Source organism: Leptidea sinapis, chromosome 1 (genome assembly GCF_905404315.1).
Source record: "Leptidea sinapis chromosome 1, ilLepSina1.1, whole genome shotgun sequence".
NCBI lineage: Eukaryota > Metazoa > Arthropoda > Insecta > Lepidoptera > Pieridae > Leptidea > Leptidea sinapis.
Window position 1 is genome coordinate 32284552 of NC_066265.1, and position 19303 is coordinate 32303854.

At 35.3% G+C, this 19303-nt stretch overlaps 1 protein-coding gene across 1 annotated transcript in view; it reads left to right on the forward strand.

Annotated features, from left to right (window-relative positions):
* Window positions 1–18383, forward strand: part of LOC126978769 (protein white) — a 40012-nt gene extending 21629 nt beyond the window's left edge. The window contains exons 5-13 of the mRNA XM_050828196.1: window positions 8236–8415; window positions 9553–9710; window positions 10782–10962; window positions 12069–12245; window positions 13349–13480; window positions 14807–15035; window positions 16562–16667; window positions 17315–17486; window positions 18110–18383. Coding sequence (XP_050684153.1) covers window positions 8236–8415; window positions 9553–9710; window positions 10782–10962; window positions 12069–12245; window positions 13349–13480; window positions 14807–15035; window positions 16562–16667; window positions 17315–17486; window positions 18110–18211 — 1437 coding nt within the window. The 3' untranslated portion in view covers window positions 18212–18383. The remainder of the gene's footprint in view (window positions 1–8235; window positions 8416–9552; window positions 9711–10781; window positions 10963–12068; window positions 12246–13348; window positions 13481–14806; window positions 15036–16561; window positions 16668–17314; window positions 17487–18109) is intronic.
* Window positions 18384–19303: the final 920 nt, after the last annotated feature.

A 19303-nucleotide genomic window follows, 5' to 3' on the forward strand; every position in this document is an offset into this window, starting at 1 on the left:
CAGTTGTATAAAGATGGGTTTTTTAGAGGCGAAATGTTAGTTCAGAGTCCTAATTGTTCAAATAGCTTAGGACAGTCTACCGTACTATTTGCTGTATTGAATAATAACAAGTAATACCTCCATGTTTTAGCTGTATTTTTCAGTATTTAAGAAGGTGATAGTGATGTATATGCAGCCTCTCATTATAATTGTAGAAAGACAACTGCGCTCGAAATTGCTGGTGTTTTAATATTTTTTCTTGAATTCGTGTCGCGTATGTCGTGTAACTTGCAACGTGTTGTAATCCAACGAAAAAACAATACAATATTTTGAATGTTTTTAAATTGCGAAATTCCGCAGACATCCTTGATACTAATTCCAAAAGCCGTGGTAGCCTTTTTATTGATATCGTTAATATGTTTACCGAAAAGGAGCTTAGTGCCAAACCTAAATCTTTTATATCTTTTACTTTATTTCGAATTGTGTTTTGTAAAACGTAGCTGTTTTATCATTATATGAACGAACAAAACATGTAGTTTGTTAGGCTCGCTCTTATTATACAAATGTTATTAGTTTTCTTAAGTGTAAATTCCGCTAAGATTTGTCTTCAATCGATTGAACACGTGTTTCACCTTCCGACTTTTTTTTATGGAATAGGAGGAAAAACGAGCGTATGGGTCACCTGGTGTTAAGTGATCACCGCCGCCCACATTCTCTTGCAACACCAGAGGAATCACAGGAGCGTTGCCGGCCTTTAAAGAAGGTGAACGCGCTTTTTTTGAAGTACCCATTTCGTATCGTCCGGGAAACACCGCACAAGGAAGCTCATTCCACAGCTTTGTAGTACGTGGAAGAAAGCAAGCCGGGTAAAACCGCAATGACTCGCCAAATGCTCAAATGTTAAGATCATTCTGCAGGCCAAGTTGTCAGAAGCGTTTTTGATGGGACACAGGAGTTTATGTCGTCTGCGTAAAGTACTTTTGAATGCTTAATTAATGAAGTAACTGCAAATTGCAATTGTATTGTGGTTGAATATTATACTTATAGTTTTTTAATATGAAGTTTTCTCCTTAACGCTTCTATCATAGGATTATTATAAAAATAGAATTGGATTATTATAAGAATCAAGGAGCTTAAAAATTAAAAGTCAGATTAGGTTTTGATAACACTAATAAAATTGAAAAACACCTCGAAGTACGGAACGTAAAAATATTTTAAAGAGTTTCCAATAAATATAATGTTGTTAGTGAGTATGAGTTAATTCGTGTGATGTCTCGTTTACTTTCGTCACACTAGTGGAGAGTGAAAGTGGCATAACACGAGATTATATTAAAATTGTAATAAAAAGTTTCATTTGTAAAGTCACTTGATTTTCGATTTTACATAATCTCGAAGCGACTAGATGGGATGTATATAAGTATTATATAATAATAATAAAAGCCTTTATTCACTGACTATACACTTTAACTTATATAAAGTATATTAGACACTCGAGTGTGTCATGTCTGCCATGTCGTGTTATCACACTATACACAAAATACTTTTTATATTTAAATATTTACTTCGATAAATATTCTTTGTAGTAAAATAAGTGTATGTGCAGTGGTCGTTTATTGTACTGTTAATTGCCACCTATGTCTACCACCGACACCACATTCTCTTGAAACACCATAGGAGACTCTCACAAGAGCGTTGCTGGTCTTTTAGAAAGCTGTACTCGCTCTTTTGGAGGTACGCCACACATCCAGATGCTGCGGCTGATAACCTAATAGTGGCGTATCGTGCGAAGAAGACACGCAATGAAGGGATGTCTCCATATTCTGTCTCAACTCCAAGTAATCTGTTCATAGAGCAGCTTTCGATAGACGCCGCCCATCTATGTGTTATATGTACCAAAAGATCGCCCGCCGACCTACCGTGGCGAAAGCCGTACTGTCTTAAAGAAAGAAAAAGGCCGGCTGCACCGTTTCAAGGACAGCGTCAAAAAAAAAGTAAATAAAATCCTGATTGTAGGCAGAACAGAAACTGGTCTTTAATAATTGTAACTGCCGCACTCAGAGACGTTTAGTGATTACTTGAGCCATTACTTGAAACATTTAAAACTTTCGTCTCTGAATCAGTTAATGAATAATTAGCAGGCCTGATGCATCATTATATTTAAATAATGGCCAACCCTTACCTAACTTCTTAACCCTTAGTTTAACTCACTAGAGGTAGACAAATCTATCCTTAAACGCTTTCTTACATTTCAATAACCTATTGACAGAATGCATTGGACTATTACTATATTGGACATAACTATGGATAGATAAGATCTTGTCATTAAACGGTGACAGCAATGTATCCGTAACTAGAGATACGTTATTGAAAACGGCAATGGCCGTTGACAATTTGACAATTTGTTTTGATCTGACAATTGACGATCTGACTCATTAGTCAGATCAAATTGTTGGTTTTTTTAGGTTATGTGATAACAGAATTGTCGGACAATGAACAATTTGTTGATTTTATGGACTGTACCAGACTATTCAGAACCAGGACCGAGGCAATATTAAGGTGTGTCATATTAACCTGGAAGGAAGATCGTTCCACAATTTGCATGGTTTCTTATATTAGAACCACAGATAAACCCAATCAGCCAGCATACTTACAGAGGTTGGGAAAGTTATAAAGATTGTGGCCTGACTGTGATGTTATAAAGTAGTATTCCTTTATTGTTCGCTTTCAATATTTGATATCTAATTTAAGATTCTTTAGAATCAAGATTATATGTCATACGTTAATCGATATACAATCTGCATTTCAGTATACCAATCCTAAGTTCCAAATCCATTTAGGATAATATAGAAACCCAATGACGTTCTACTTAAACTTATGTGTGATCGTCATTGTAGGAACTACTAATCTGTTACATTCATAGGAATACTAATCTTAAAATAATAGCTATACGTTATACCATAAGTGTATATATACCATAAAGATGGTGGACAAGAAAAAAAATATGGTAAATAGGTAGCTAGTAGTACCTCGGCCATTGAACCCCAGTTGCCAGTGGTAGGCCTACTAGGTTTAATAAAAAAAACCATAAGTGGATTGAAACAAGAAATCACAGAAAAAACCAAAATCTGAAATAGAACTATGAATCTAGGAGCGCCAATTTAGGATTGCAATTGAATATAAAAAAAAACCCGAATATCAAATATCATAAAAATTTATGAGAATATCTTCACTACTAGAATATGTTCCTTGTACATTTAATACCTTAAAATATTCATTTATACAAAACGTCCATTAATTATATATAGAAGATCGTGAGAAAACTTGTTTCAGACGCGTTAAATATTTTACTTCACAGAGAATTTATAGAATAAAAATTACTACGACCATCAAGATATTATATAAATAATTAATGATAGTAATTTTTTTATGAATTTTCTTATTTCTTTTTACTTGCTTCTGCCCGTAACTTTTTCGATAACTTCATGATTTAATCATAAATATCTAAAAAAGGAGCTATTTCACAAAATCTACAGCACATTACATCTCTTATTAGATAGGTATATAGTAAAAAAAAAATTGGCTAACAGTGATTTTATAATATATGGGCAAAACAACAAAAAAACCTACTTCAGATAAAACAATATCGGTATCATCGGTTAGTCCTTTTTTTAACTAAACTGGTATTTTAAATAAAATATATGGCAATGATTTTTTACTATGTGATTCTTAATTTACCTACCTATTCGTATTGCCGAAATTTTGCACAAGTCCCTCAATATCCGGAGCGTTGCAAGCGTACAGAGCAATGCTATGTTTGTATATATAGGCGACAGTCGTCCTGCAATGGATTAGCACATATGACACTTGTATTACCGATTGAAGGTTACGAAGCCGATTCGAAAATAATCTAGCCTTCCTTCAATGTGGATATATTCCCATTTCAACATGACACAGGAACCTCTGTACTCCGCAAGGTGCGTAAAACTCCAGTGTGTCTCACTTACCTACAACTATGCTTTCTCCAAAGTTCTTTTGCCTTTATATTCCTTAAAAATACCCCGTAGGGTTGTGTCGTTTGTACAATACGTACATAAATCAATATTTTCTGATACTAGGTCGTGCTAACAGTGCCGCATAGGCTTTACTGTAATTCCACCTTTGCACTACCCCCACAAATTAGAATGTCATCCCCACCACCTTCCTTAAAGGCCGGCAACACTCCTGTGATTCTTCTGATGTTACAAAAGAATGTGGGCGGCAGAGATCAGTTAACATTAGGTGTACGCTCCTCCTTTTTCAATAAATAAAACAGTTAGTGACTGACAACTAATAAAATACATATTGAATATAAAATCGCCATTGAATATTATCACACTCAAGTGAAGGTTCGAACTTGAGTTTCATTCTAGAGCAGCAAGGGCCAAGCCCTGGCCTCAAATCCAATAATCGTAGGCCAGTATCGGATATAAAGTTACGTGGCTTAGGACTGTTACGAAACGGACACTGTTAGCTAAGGTCATTTACCCACCAGCCTATCTAATGTCTGCGGTATTAATAACCTAGAGAAATTCAAATTGTAATTTTATATTTTGTGAAACTCCAATGTGTAAGCAGACTTATTAATACGAAAATATAAAACTATAAACCGAATGTAATTCAAGAGTTAAGTAAAAGTTATAACTATACTTTCTGATTCAAATATTTTTATTCAAAATAGGATATGAAATCACTTACGTCATGTCACGTCAAACACTACCATCCAATCGGAAATTTAAGCCTCAGTCCTGAGAAGAATGAGCGCAGCAGGCTTCTTATATTTTTAATGTTTTTATCTAATTCGATACAATCAAATTTATAATTTTAATAGCCTGTTGGCGGTCGCTCCATTCCCAATCTGTGGTATCATTAAGAAGTTTATTTATGTTATAGTATACTTTACTACTGTTTCGATACTTAAGTTTTGATTCCAAATTAGTTCATATTTAAATACATATTAATATATTCAACTTGAACTATACTTAAAATGCATATGTAACAGTAGGTCGATTAATGCATATTTATGAGATACAATCCGCTGAAAGACATTTTTAATAATAGGGTGGTAAACCTTCCCAAGCACTATTATTGAATACCCTTGGTGAAAAGTGCTTGCACGGCGCATGGCTGGAATTTACTTCCGGCGTGTATGAGTCCAACGGCCGAATAACTGGTGGAACCGACTAATTTCCTCTCTGCAGTGGCGGAAAGGCAAGCTGAGAGGAATTTCCTTGGACAGCCTTGGCGTGTGAATAAACGCACGAGTTCCCTAGGGAAGGCGCAGAAATATCGTGGAATCGTAAAATTTTGTGGAATTTGGAAACATGATTGTAGTACTTTTTATGTTCACTGGTGTTTTTATCCTTAAATGCTACCGGGTTTGCCCAAGCCTGGTAGTACTCCTGTTTTCGGTGAGAGGCCATTTTGTAGGGGTGGTTAGAACATGATTGAGATCTGACACCTAAGAGAATGTAGTGAAAAGTTACCTTGCAATACCACATCAGCAACATCTGGATCGTCCAACAAACAACAAATCTGCCTCCACGGGTGCAAAATAGACCGCATCTCATAGTGATGACGTATTGGAGAAGTCTGGGCATTCAGCTTTAGGTACAGGTATATAGTAGTGGACGTCTAAGGATAGATTCTCCAGTAATGATTATGTGCCCTTCTGAAGAAGTATTTTTTAAACCGGTGCTGTCAATTAGGCCTCAGAGAAGCCAAAAGACCAAACGAAAAAAGCGGCAAAGTCATTATTTGAAGTCTGCTTTCAATAGGAGAATGGTTCTTCTCCGGGCATATCGGCCCAAATCGGTTGTATCCTTAAGGACGCAACATGACACTACCACTCATAAAAATCGGGCTAAACAATACAAAAATAATTATGCAACGAGCGAGATAATAGCGCATTCCAAGGAACAAAACAATTCTATAACTTTATTGTACTCATTTATACCATATAAAATTATCTTTTACTGCTTATGCTCGGTTCAAGGATTTTTATTTACTGAAATAATAAGATTTTTTAATAAAAGCGATTTAATAATCATTCCTAAACAACAAGACTGCACGAGACCTTAGACTTACTACCTATTGTATTACATTATATATTACTTATTCATTTAACCACACCATTACGGGCGTAAATTAATCAATTCTTTACCTCAAGTTTTATCACAAATATTAAATATTAAAAACAGGCTCAGTTCATTATTATTTAATTCCAATGAGTGCCACCGACACTACACTAAGTGATAATTAAGTTAATAGTAAGTTAATTATCCCACAATTCATATTTTAAATGTAATAATATAATAACTGCTTTCAGAAAACAAGATTTCGCTTACTTGCTGTTATAATAATTATTATAAAAAGTAAATAATTAATACCATTTTGATTTAAGGTCGATCTTATTATTGTATGTGGCTAGTTTAATTAAAATATGATTTAAATGAAGTATATCTTATTACATAATATTAATATTTTGGTAGACGTGTGATGAATAATCAAAGTATTACCAATCTCTTAATTGAATTTGAATGTTACTTCAACAAAGGTTAGGGCTAGATAGACTTACGATATAGTAGCGTATAGACAAACAGAGCGTACAAGAGAGAAGAACATTCTAACAAAGATACATCAAGATAGAAAACGAAAACGAATTTAATTTTTACTGTAACCAATTTTGATTGAGAAGTCGTAAACAGACAATCACTCATGACATTAGCTCCTTAGTATTTTGATTATTAACCAGTGAATATTACCAGATTAAACCACTAACTAACGCTGTGTGAGTCAACAAATCTTTTCTGTTTTCATTGTTCTGTCCTATCCAGCATTTTTTAATTACGTCAAATATTGTCGTTTAACGGCCGTTTTCAATAACATATCTAACCTTAGTATAACTAAGTAGAGGTAGACAAATAGACTATCCATTTACGCTCACTTACATTTCAATAACCTATCGACAGATAGCATTGGACTATAACTATATTGGACATAACTATGGATAGATAAGACGGTGATTGCAATGTATCCGTTACTAGAGATACGTTATTGAAAACGGCCGTTAGAGTATTAGATATTTAGAATCAAAATAATTACGAAATCGTAATTCTTCTGATTCTTAGTATATTTTTAGGCAAAACTAACAAACATACGATTTTCTTTATTCTAATTTAGCTGTAACTATGTAACTGTATGATTATATTGAATGTATTATTGTATGGTATGGTTTGGGGAGCTCCTGCTTCCTCAATTTAATTTCTTAATTGGGTCCATTTGTGTGCATATCTAGCTAATTACTCCAACCAGCCCAGCTACTTCTAGAAGTTCAAAAACTTCCTGTAATGTTCACAGACTTTGCTATTTTCAAATGATGTCACTTTACCTAGTTGATGTTAGCTTATTTACACAGGTAGCAGTAGGTTAGGTATTTACGCAGATAGGTTGAGACATATGTGATCACCCTATTGTGATCATTCGTAAGCAAGATTACAAATAACGCGCTCTACAAAGTGCAGGTCTGGCCACGTATTGCTGTCATCTCTGGTCTGGTGTGCCCCAGTATCAGCTCGAACTATTTGACCGCGTGCAACAGAGCGGCTCGTATTGTCGGGGAGCCAGTGCTCTGTGAACGGCTAGATCACTCGGCGTTGTTTAGAGACGTCGCTTCATTCCAACCGAATACCATCTTCGCACGACACGCCACAGATTAGGATATAATCGCCACCATCTGGATGTATGGCATTCCCCCACAGTGTGGTTTTCAAGGAACATTCTTCCACATACTACAAAGCTGTTGAATGAACTTCCTTGTGCGGTGTTTCGGTGACTATATACCACATGGGTACCTTCAAAACAAGCGCGAACACCTTCCTTAAAGACCGGAAACGCTCCTGTGATTCTTCTGGTGTTGCAAGAGAATGTTGGCGTCAGTAATCACTTAACACCTGGTGACCCGTACGCTCGTTTGTACTCCATTTGCATAAAAAAACTTTGAAATAGTATGGTAATTAATAGGTGTTAATAGAATAAGCAATACTTTGGAGTCGAAGCCACATCATGTTGATCTATAGGAGGCTCTCAGCTAACTAATCAGAGGTCTCACAAAAGCACTTTATAAATTGAACCCGAGAAATTAATCTACGAATAACATTGCCGAAATATTTGATTTTGTAATTATTGTACTTCATTTTATATTTGTATTTTATTTTGCAGTTAGCGCTTTCAAAATGTCAGAATACGGTGATTGGTATTCCTGGGAGGCTGAAGGGTATATCTGGTGGGGAAATGAAGCGGCTGTCGTTTGCCAGCGAGGTGTTGACCGACCCTCCTCTCATGTTCTGTGACGAGCCAACGTCTGGGTTGGATTCATTTATGGCACAGAATGTTATTCAGGTATATTAATATACAAATAAAATTTTAAAAACAAAATTTTATGAACGATGCGGAACTCGAACCCACGACCTCCGGCGCTCCGCACCCGCGCTCTAACCAACTGAGCTAACCGTTCAGGTGAACGATGCGGATATATTAATATGTCATAATAATTTTACTGTAATTGCGTTACATTGATATCATATATATCAATCTAACGCAATTACTTCTTTTTCTTCGACGATACTTGATTTCTTTGGTCTGGCAGGAGAGTTGAGTTTTGTTTTAATTTAAGCTAACAACCAGACTGCGACCTAGATTGTCGTGGTGAAGAAGGATCTTACTGCTAGTTCCTTTCACCTGAACTTTTTCCAAGACAAGTGGCAAACAATTGTTAGTGTACCACTCTGCAGTAACTGTTTTCGATCCTTTAAAACAATTGTCGCATAATGTGACCTGTCCACCATAATCCCAATCCACCATCTTTTACCCACGCCTTGACCTCTCTTCACTTTATTAGGCAACTCCTAACAAAAAAGTCTTTTGGTTTCAATCATATCATATCTTTCTTAACTACCGGTTAATAATAATATATATAATATGTTTAACACAGCATTTGAGTCACCTCCGTTATCTTTCAACCATTTCACGGCATCAATCAACATGACGGAGTTTTTGGGCCTCGGTTCAATTATGAGGTCCCGGGAAAAAACTTCCTGATCGCTAAATGTTTATGGAGGATTTTGTGCAATTTACTCATACCGATAACCTCAGCTTTTCCGAATCTGCTGATAGGTCACTCTTTTATCAGTCTCTATTATACGCCGCACAACACTGATGTTATCTGCAGACGTCACTTTAGAAGACCGTCCCTTGTTAGTGAGATTAGTGTGACCATGTTAAAACTAATTAAACCATTAGTAAAACAGTGACACGAGATGGGGATTCAACGTTAAAGGCCAATCGTAGTCTATCATAACATTCCTGTTGTCTTAAATGACATCGTAAGGCGTAAAAAATCATTGCACGAAAATTTCCTCGAGTTAAATTCATTTCGCGTAATAATGTGATTGCAAAATATCCATCCTACCATACAACTAACCGTCAACATTAAGTGTGACACCAGAGTTATACTTAAATACATTCTTCTCATTCCAGGTGCTGAGTGGACTAGCAAAGAAGGGTAAAACAGTAGTGTGCACAATCCATCAGCCTTCATCGGAATTGTACGCCATGTTCGACAAACTACTCATCATGGCTGATGGAAGAGTCGCCTTCCTCGGATCACCTGAACAGGCCACCGAGTTCTTTAAAGAGTAAGTTGGAATAAAGGAGTATAATTTAATTGTTATCTACAAGTTGGATAGTCCCGAAAGTAAATATGCAATGATAGTACTATGTAAATATATAATATACCTTTATTGTACGTGGGACACGCAGATAGTCTTGAGAAAATAATAAACTAACATAAATGAATGTAATATTTTGGTGAAATACTTTTAAAGTAGTCTCGATCACCTTCTATATTAAGTTTTACACGTCTGAACCAATTTTCGAATCATATCATGTCCTTCTTATCTCCCCCGCCGAACTCCCCTTACACCTCACCTTAAATTTCTTAGGGTTGAAGGTTGAAGATGATGGTGACTGCATTACATAATAAATACAGAATTTAAATAAATTCTGGTACCTAAGTGCCTTTTCTGCCATAAAGCTAGCAATTAGCACTTATTCTCCCAGTTGAAAATTTCACGCATAGAGCATGTAATTTTTTTTCCTTTTGCACGGAATTATTTTTCAATAGCCATGCACTGGTTAGGCACTGTTCGTGTTTTAGTTTAAAGGGCTGTATTAGCAAAATTATTGGGCTACCGTTCGTTTGAGAGACTTACCAGAATGTGACCATATTGCTCGTCTAGTCAATTCTTACCAATGATGGCGGGTCGAGAAGAATTATTTTTACTCTAAGACCTTAATTTCTGCAGGGAACTCAGATAACATTAAAATTATAATAAGTTATAAATGGTGTGTACGGATATATGCCCTACAATATGGTGCTGTTGGTATTGACACCTAATGTGACGACGCTGTAAGATTTTTATACCCACACTTCTCAACTACCTCAAAACTCATATATCATCTCCACCATGCAAGCTGTAAAAAAACCGCATAAAATGGGTCCATCAGTTCGGAAGTTACAATGCAAAACATACACAGAGAGTGGGAGAGATATATTCAAAATAATTTTCACCTCTTTTTGCGCTGAGAGTTATCCATACTATTCCTATTCTAATACAAATGATTCCCTGCAATTTATTATATAATTAATAATAAACTAATTTTAATCGGGTTCATAAGCTAGATAATTATGATTTATTCGTGTCCAGACTTGGAGCGGCCTGTCCAGCAAACTACAACCCAGCAGATCACTATATCCAGCTTCTGGCTGGAGTGCCTGGGAGAGAAGAAACTACCAGACATACTATTGACACAGTGTGCACTGCTTTCGCTAAGTCAGAGATCGGCTGCAAGATTGCTGCTGAGGCCGAGAACGCCATGTATAATGAGGTAATATATTTTATGCAACACAGGTATAAGAAGGGTCTAAAAACGTTAGTGGTGTGAGTTGATGCACCGAGCGTTTTTTACTTATGTTATTTGTACGCATACATTAAAGTACGATAAACAACACTTTTTTAGGCCATAGAGTATATAATTTTTCAAAGACTCATTAATGTACTTATTTAAGTCATCGTGACTATATAAATAACAGATAAAAGTAGAGGACTACAAAAAATACTATTATTTACGAAAGGGTTTCTGTCAATTAAGACTGTGTCAGAAACAACATTTCAAGTGATGAATAGTGCTTAGGACACATATGGAAAGTAAAGAGTCTGTGGAGCAAAAGGTAGAAGTGTTCAGTCTCACCACAATTCTATATTCAATTCAATTTAAAGCGGCCAAGCGGACAATCAGGATGCAATGACCCATTTGTCATATTTAAGATTAGTTTAGAAGTTATGAGGGAGCAGATAATATAGATACATACCTACATACAGTCAAAATCGTAAGTCTGCTTTTTGCTTCGCTGTAGCCGCGTAGTTAAATCTGGCAAAATTATTGGTTTGCATAAATACGTCAAAATAATCATACAATTATCTGTTAAGTTCTATTAACAAATACATATTGTCTTTTATTTTGATAACTATGGCGTAATCTCAATTATTATTAGCTTCAACTCAAACCTCTGTTTTATTACAAAATATAAAAAAATAAATATTAGACTGCAATATAAACGACCCTCACGAATAACTCGTATCTCGATACGCATACAAATGATTTAAGTTTTCTTTAGTGTTAATTCCGCCAATATTTGTCTTTAAAAACAATTCGACACGTGTTTCGCCTCTACACGAGGCATCATCAGGACGTGTAGTCTCGTCAAAATCTGGCGCGAGACTGCAAAATTTTTAAAGACAAATATTGGCGGAATTAACACTAAAGAAAACTTAAATCATTTGTATAATTATGGATTTCCGCAAAGTAACGCCTAATTCAATAAATTCTCGTTACGCATGCGTTAAATCCAAGAGACGAAGTTCTGGGTTTTTGGGTATATTGGTGTTGAAATCAGTTAGTAGTATGTAACAAGTAATGGTTTTGATCGTCAGCGCAAGATTACTCAAGGCTGGGCAGACTCTGCGTGGTCGTCGGCGGCCGCCATGCGCGTGCGCCGCTCGCCGTACAAGGCGTCGTGGTGCGCGCAGTTCCGGGCAGTTCTGTGGAGGTCCTGGCTCTCCGTCACTAAGGAACCCATGCTCATCAAAGTGCGCTTTCTACAGACTATCGTAAGTATTACCATTGAAACTTACACTTATTAATTACATTTTATGTGTTCATTTTAATTTTTTTTTTTCAATTTCAATTTATTTATTAGGACATTATTACAATACAAAATAATAATAGAAGTTTTACTTAAAAGCTAGTTAACACTGTGCCTGCACTAGGTAAACCTGTGTTTCAGGTGTAAAGAGCTTATATTATAAGTAAATAATCACAAAAAAGAGAAACTCAATAAAGTAAAAAGGTATAAATTAATCTACAGGTTAAGTATATAAGTAAACAATGTCTTCAAAGTAATGAATATTAACTAATATACATAAAATATAGATAGTGTTTATTTTAACACTATTAGGAATTTTTCTGTATCTTCATAGGACATATTTTGAAGTGGTTCATGAAAAGCCTTCTTACAATGAATATAATTTAGGGGATAGATGTTTGCTATTGCGTTTAGTTTATTATATTACTAAATATTCATATAAGTAAAATTAAAAAAACTGGCTAGGTACCGTCGTCGCTAGCCGTCGGATTAACTATTCACACTTATCTTGGACAATGCAATAATTCAGATAGTCTGTCCCATTCTCCTAACCATGATCTTTAGGATAAGCGATTTATTTATATCCGGCAGTCATCTTTGTGCTTTGGTTTTAAGACGTAAAAATCAAAAATAAATAATAGTAAAAAAAAAAACAAAAAACACGATATAACAGATAACCAAACTAAAAAGTCGAAAATATTTTTTAATAAGCACAAATTAGGAATAATGAGGTATAAAAAAATGTATTTTGTTGTTTAAAGGTGGGTTATATTCTTTGACAGATATTCGTATAAGTAAAGTAAGTTATTTTGAAAATATCTTATGTACCTACGAATTACTTTAGCTTGTTTATACATAGATTAATAAAAATATATCCATATATGAATACAAGTTTGTATACAATATCAAAACAAGTGGTACAGAACTGTGTAATATTTGCAATTTAGAACAAACGAACATGATAGTTTTATATGTATAGATAGACAAAAACTGTATAATAAATGCCATTCTCAACGTATATTGAAGAGTTTTAACAATTGTTTGTAATTATAATAATGTTTTTTGCAGATGGTGTCAATACTGATTGGCGTGATATACTTCGGACAGAATCTGGACCAAGACGGAGTAATGAATATGAACGGCGCAATATTTATGTTCCTAACCAACATGACCTTCCAAAATATATTCGCTGTGATAAACGTAAGTATCGCTCATCATGCAAGTAATACTTAATACGTAAGTATTTATCCCTACTCTGTGGTAATACATATTAGTATTTTAACCTTCACTATCCCACTTTGGACTTGGCTTTGCACTCGAAACGGGTCCAAAACTGCTTAAAGGTATAAAGACGGTTTCAACGCAGATAGAGCATGTTATTTTTTTTTTGGCAAGTATAACAACCTTTTCCATGGGGTACTTTTTTACTAGTCATGTCACTGGTTAGGCAATATTTGTATTTTATTTTAAACGTCTATACTAGCATATTTTTTGGGCTATCATTAGTTGGAGGGACTTACGAGATTTGACCAAATTGATCGTCTAGTCAATTCTCATCAAGGATAGGTATAGGCGGGATGAGAATAATTATTTTTAGTCTAAACACTTAATTTTTGCAGAGAACTCCAGATAACATTAAAATTATATATTGCAAATAGTGTGTACGGATTTATGCCCAACAATATGGTGTTGGTGGTAGTGACACTCTCCACCATGTATGATCAAAAAAGAGACCCTCAATTACAAGCATTATTTATGATTAAATTGAGACCCTTATGGCAATGTTAGATAAATTAATTATTCAATTGAATTGGAACGCTACTTGACAATATGACATTGTCAGTATATGTATCACTCCGGCTAGCTATAAAAGTGAATGAACCACATCCATGTAGATGTGGCGTTCAGGTAGGTGCTCTTGGGCGTCACTGGCTATCCTGCCTAAAATTGGCAGGACGTATCAGTCGTCCTGCCGATTCTTCTCTCTCCATGACCGTCTCTGCATGTTCATGTTCATGCTAGCTTTAATGAAGTCATCCGCAGGGCATTTGCTGATCTTAATATATCAGCTGTTTTAGAGCCAAATGGTTACTACCCGCCGCGATGCCAAACGTCCAGATGGAATGACCCTAGTGGCTTGGGAACGGGGAAAGGGCGCTGGTGATGGACGCGACTTGCGCCGACACTCTGGCTCCTTCTCACGTCCAAGTTATGTCAGCTGGTGTTGGGGCTACTGTTTCGACTACGCAAGACAGCAAGCGTCGCAAAAATGTCGGTCTCAGTGAGTCTTACACCTTTGTACCGTTTGGTGTCGAGACGAGCCACTTGGTCCGTGGGGCTCAGAGGCGCGGAAAATGTACAAAGTACTATCGTCACTCCTCAATAAGGCTACTTGAAACCCAAGTGCTGGCAGCTATTTCAGTCAACGGACCAGCCTACCTATGTAACGTGGAAATTCTGCCAGTATTATAATTTGTTTAAATAAATTACTAAACCCAGTTTCTAAGACATTATCTCTTGTTTCAGGTTTTCTGTTCAGAGTTGCCCATATTCATCCGAGAGCATCATTCGGGGATGTACCGCGCTGATGTGTACTTCTTGTCGAAGACGCTCGCGGAGGCACCGGTGTTTGCGACTATTCCGCTGGTGTTCACCACCGTCGCCTACTATATGATTGGTCTGAATCCAGCTCCTGAGAGGTTCTTTATCGCTTCAGGATTGGCCGCCTTGATCACCAATGTCGCTACTTCATTCGGTAAGAATGTTACATAATACTTATTTCTTAGATCATTTATACGTCTAGATAGAGCCCTGTTACGCAACGCATGGCAACAGGCCATATTATTATAGTGTGCATGACAGTTTCGTCTTACGCGCGATTACTTCGTCTTAAGCGATTTGTTAGTCACTTTGTTTTAGTGTGCGTGAGTTGCTGAAAAGAAAGGTTAACAGATCGCCGCTATTTTTACCAGTTCACACATTTCACAGTCTATCTAGTATAAATTATTTAAGACTGATTGATTTCATTTTGTGTATTTTGTGTCATATCTGCCGTGAAGCAGTGATGTAAAAATACGGCCAAGGCGGGTTTAATAAACGAAATACATTCTTTTCAGTCGACTCAAGCTGATTTTATCCGTTGCTGAATTTTCACCATGAGTTGATTGAACAGCACAGTTGAACAGTTGCAATAAACTTTTAATGTATCTTATTTCATACGTAGAAATATTTAAATAATAAAAAATAAAAAAAGTATTTTTTATACATTAAATACGTACTTTGCATAATTCTGTTGAGTAATCCGGTTATGTATCCATTTATATTAATTAATATAATATAAAACCACTGCCTACGTAGAGTATAGAGCGCGTTTAACTCTAATGCAAAGAAACCTGGTCTTCACAAATAAAAAACATGAGAAATAAAGTGTGTTGAGTTGGGTCATGTGCTATTGTAGAATAGTTATTTTTTATAGTAATTTGCTTGAGAAAATATTTACTCATTCATATAGGTGAGGGCTGTAAATATATTTATAAAGTATAATTGAAATTGAATTCGTGATATGTTTTACTGTTATTGTGACGTTTTAAAGATATATCATATAAAGTAAAACGAATACAATATTTAAAGGCTTGTATACAAATTTTTTATTTAAATTATATTAATTAACCTCCATCTATTTTTATTGTTATATGTTATAACAAGCATTCAACATTTTATTATTTTTTTATTTCAAATATTTTAGCAAATGCTTCCATACCATTAGATTCAAGAATAATATTGGTGCTGATACCGTTGAGGTGCCAACCTTGAACATAGAAGCCGTAGGATGGTCATAGCTTCTACATTTAGTCCGTACCTACACAAAATTTCATTTCTCCACTTTTGGCTTATGAAGAGTGCCTTTATGAGAGGGTAATTCTGGATGTGAATTAAGGACATGGTCAGGGTCGAATCTATATTTTGGGCCTACTGGACTTCAGTCGAGGGCCATATATAAAAAGCCGCCACAAAAGTTAAAGTTAGCAATACTAAGTTTAAAAAAAACTACACAAACCTATTGATTTTTTTATGTGATACTATCGAACAGTTACTGTTTTTGGGTTTGAGTCCAAATAAATAAATAAAATTTTATCGCAAACAATTTTTTAACATTATGGCAATTAGTTGGTTAATAAGACAGAGCCTTAATTAGTATTTGCCCAGAGCCCCACCGGTGAACGAAAATTGCTTTAAAAATAGGTTTAAAAAACCGAAAATAATTGAAATAATTGTTGGTAGGTTATTTGATATCGTGTGCAAGCAGCAGCGTCAGCATGGCAGCCTCTGTGGGACCTCCCATCATCATTCCCTTCATGCTGTTCGGAGGATTCTTCCTCAACTCTGGGTGAGTTTTTATGGAAAATACATCGTAAATGGCTATACAAACGTAACATTTGCTATTGTGGCCAATTCAAGACAACATATATAAATAATATTAGTTATTTTGTAATAACAAAGTTACGATTCTATTGCTCAAAGTATTATGAAAGCTTTTCAGTGCGTATAGGCTTCGTACCTTTTAAAGGTTGTGTCGACACTTGCGAAAGTAATTTCAATGCAGACTTGTTTTTGTTTATCTCTTCTAATGGTAGAGGAGAACAAACAAGACCAACTATTGATAAGTGATCACTCTCCTTCACGCTCTCTTGTAACACGAGAGAATTTGCAAGTTTTCGGACTTTAAGAAGCGTAATATTGAATTTGATCCGACTTCAGCAGACTACCGTCTGTATGGAGGCGTAATACCTTAGATTGGTGATTTTGAAGTGTCTGCCTCAAAAAACGTTTATATAGCGGTCATTAGCGAATTTTATACTAATTTTGATCCCAAGTGATGATATCACTACCTAGATTCCAATGGCTGATTTCACTTGTTAAAACAGAATGCATTTCAGCCATCACACTACACAGATCACAATACTTTAAGCTGTCGTGAACTGTCATTTTTTTAATCAGTAAAATACATTTAATAACTTTTAATTATATTCGCAGCTCGGTGCCACCCTACCTAGGCTGGATATCCTACCTATCCTGGTTCAGATACGGGAATGAAGCTCTCCTCATCAACCAGTGGACCGGAGTGGAGAGCATCGCGTGTACACGTGAGAACTTCACGTGCCCAGCTTCCGGAAAAGTGGTGTTGGAGACACTTAGTTTCTCAGAGGTCAGAATTTATTTTTAATAAAATACAATAATCCTGACTTATTTTCATCTTTGTTTTAAAAAAAATATTTTCCTATGTAGTTTTTACTTACGACTACATATTATAATGATGATAAAAACCCTCGTTTATAACAAGCTTTTTTTTATAATGGTGAACAATATTTTTAATTAATGTTGATTATTATAACTTTATCTATTTCCCCAATTTGGCAAAGGCAATTTTGACATTCTGATCTGTTTTGCGCTTTCCTAGTCCCACCCAAGTCTTGCCGTTTAATCTTATTATATTATTTGCCATTCTTCTTGCGTTCCTACTAAATTCCTTTTCTTTTCTTAGCTCATGAGTAACTAAATACCTAAACGTAACCTATTCATTTCCGCTAAAATTGTATTTCATTATTACTTATAATCAAATAGTTTCATTTCACATTTCGTTACTTTTCTGCTATTTTCCGCAATAAATATTTAATTACATTGCACTTATATTTGCTCAGACAAATTAATTTTGTTAAATCAGCTGCTCCATTAGATATAAATATCTATAAACAAAGTTTAATAATATCGACATATTTTATGCATGTTTGGGAATCTTAATAAATAATTTGTATATTATTTACAATACAGGAAGACTTCACGATGGACGTCGTTAGTATGATCCTACTGTTCATCGGCTTCAGACTACTCGCCTACTTCGCGCTCCTGTTACGCACGCGTAGAGGGAAATAGCATGATTTCTGTTGATTATCTAGTTTATTTACATATTGTACAGGTATAGCGCGAGTTGAATGCAGAGCTCAGGAATGCGATAGTGCTGTGATCTAATTGTAATTGAAGACCATAATCATGGATGTGTCGATAAATTTGAACGTTAACCTAATAATAAAAATCTAAAATCATTGTTCTGCCTTTCATTAATACACATATCTAATTTTTCACACATTGTTCGCCATTTCTCGTGCTTGGCGATTAATAAAAAATCGTTTTTATTTGAACGGAAGCTTATGGAATTGGATCAGTCATAATAAGAATAAAAAAAATACACGGGATCGCAACTTTAGTATTAACGCGACGACTACGGCACAGCACTATACAGTAGGCGCACGAGGCGAGGCGTGCGGACAGCGGGGGGAGATGGTCCCGCTCTTTACCTCAGGCCCCACCTGCATTCAAGTCGCGCGCTAACTGTATGTAAGTTACGTAATGTTTTAGTATTTAAATGGATATATGATTATTATTTTGGCCTTCTGACTGTCCCTTCATTATTTCATTATCTTCAAGGCTACACTAATAATCATTAGAAGTAATGAATATAATTTTACACTATATAATTAGTTGTAATGTTCCAAAAATGTAGATTGAAAACAGAATGTTTGGAAAGAAACTTGTAATTATTAAAATACATTATGATATTACACTTTAGATATGATCCTGTCATGTAATAAGAAGGTAAATTATATATATTTATAACACCGTAATTCTCGCAAGATATTTGTTAAACTAATATATTATTTATGCATATTTTTTTTTTACTATAAATATTATACAGGGTGGCCGAGAAGTTGACGTCCAAAAGCTAAAATTTGAAAGCCTCATGGTGATGAGTATCCGAATCACCCCTATGTATGTTCTACGATTTTGCGTAGTTTTAGGAGATAATAATTTTTTCTCCTTGTATCCGCTTTTTTCACCTAATTGTGGTTTAAGACTTTTTTCTAATTTTTTTGAACATTTTTAGTTAATTTTAATGTTGATAATTATTAACTACAGTTGCAATAACCACATAAGAAACTATGAATAGTTTAGACAATGCGGAACTAG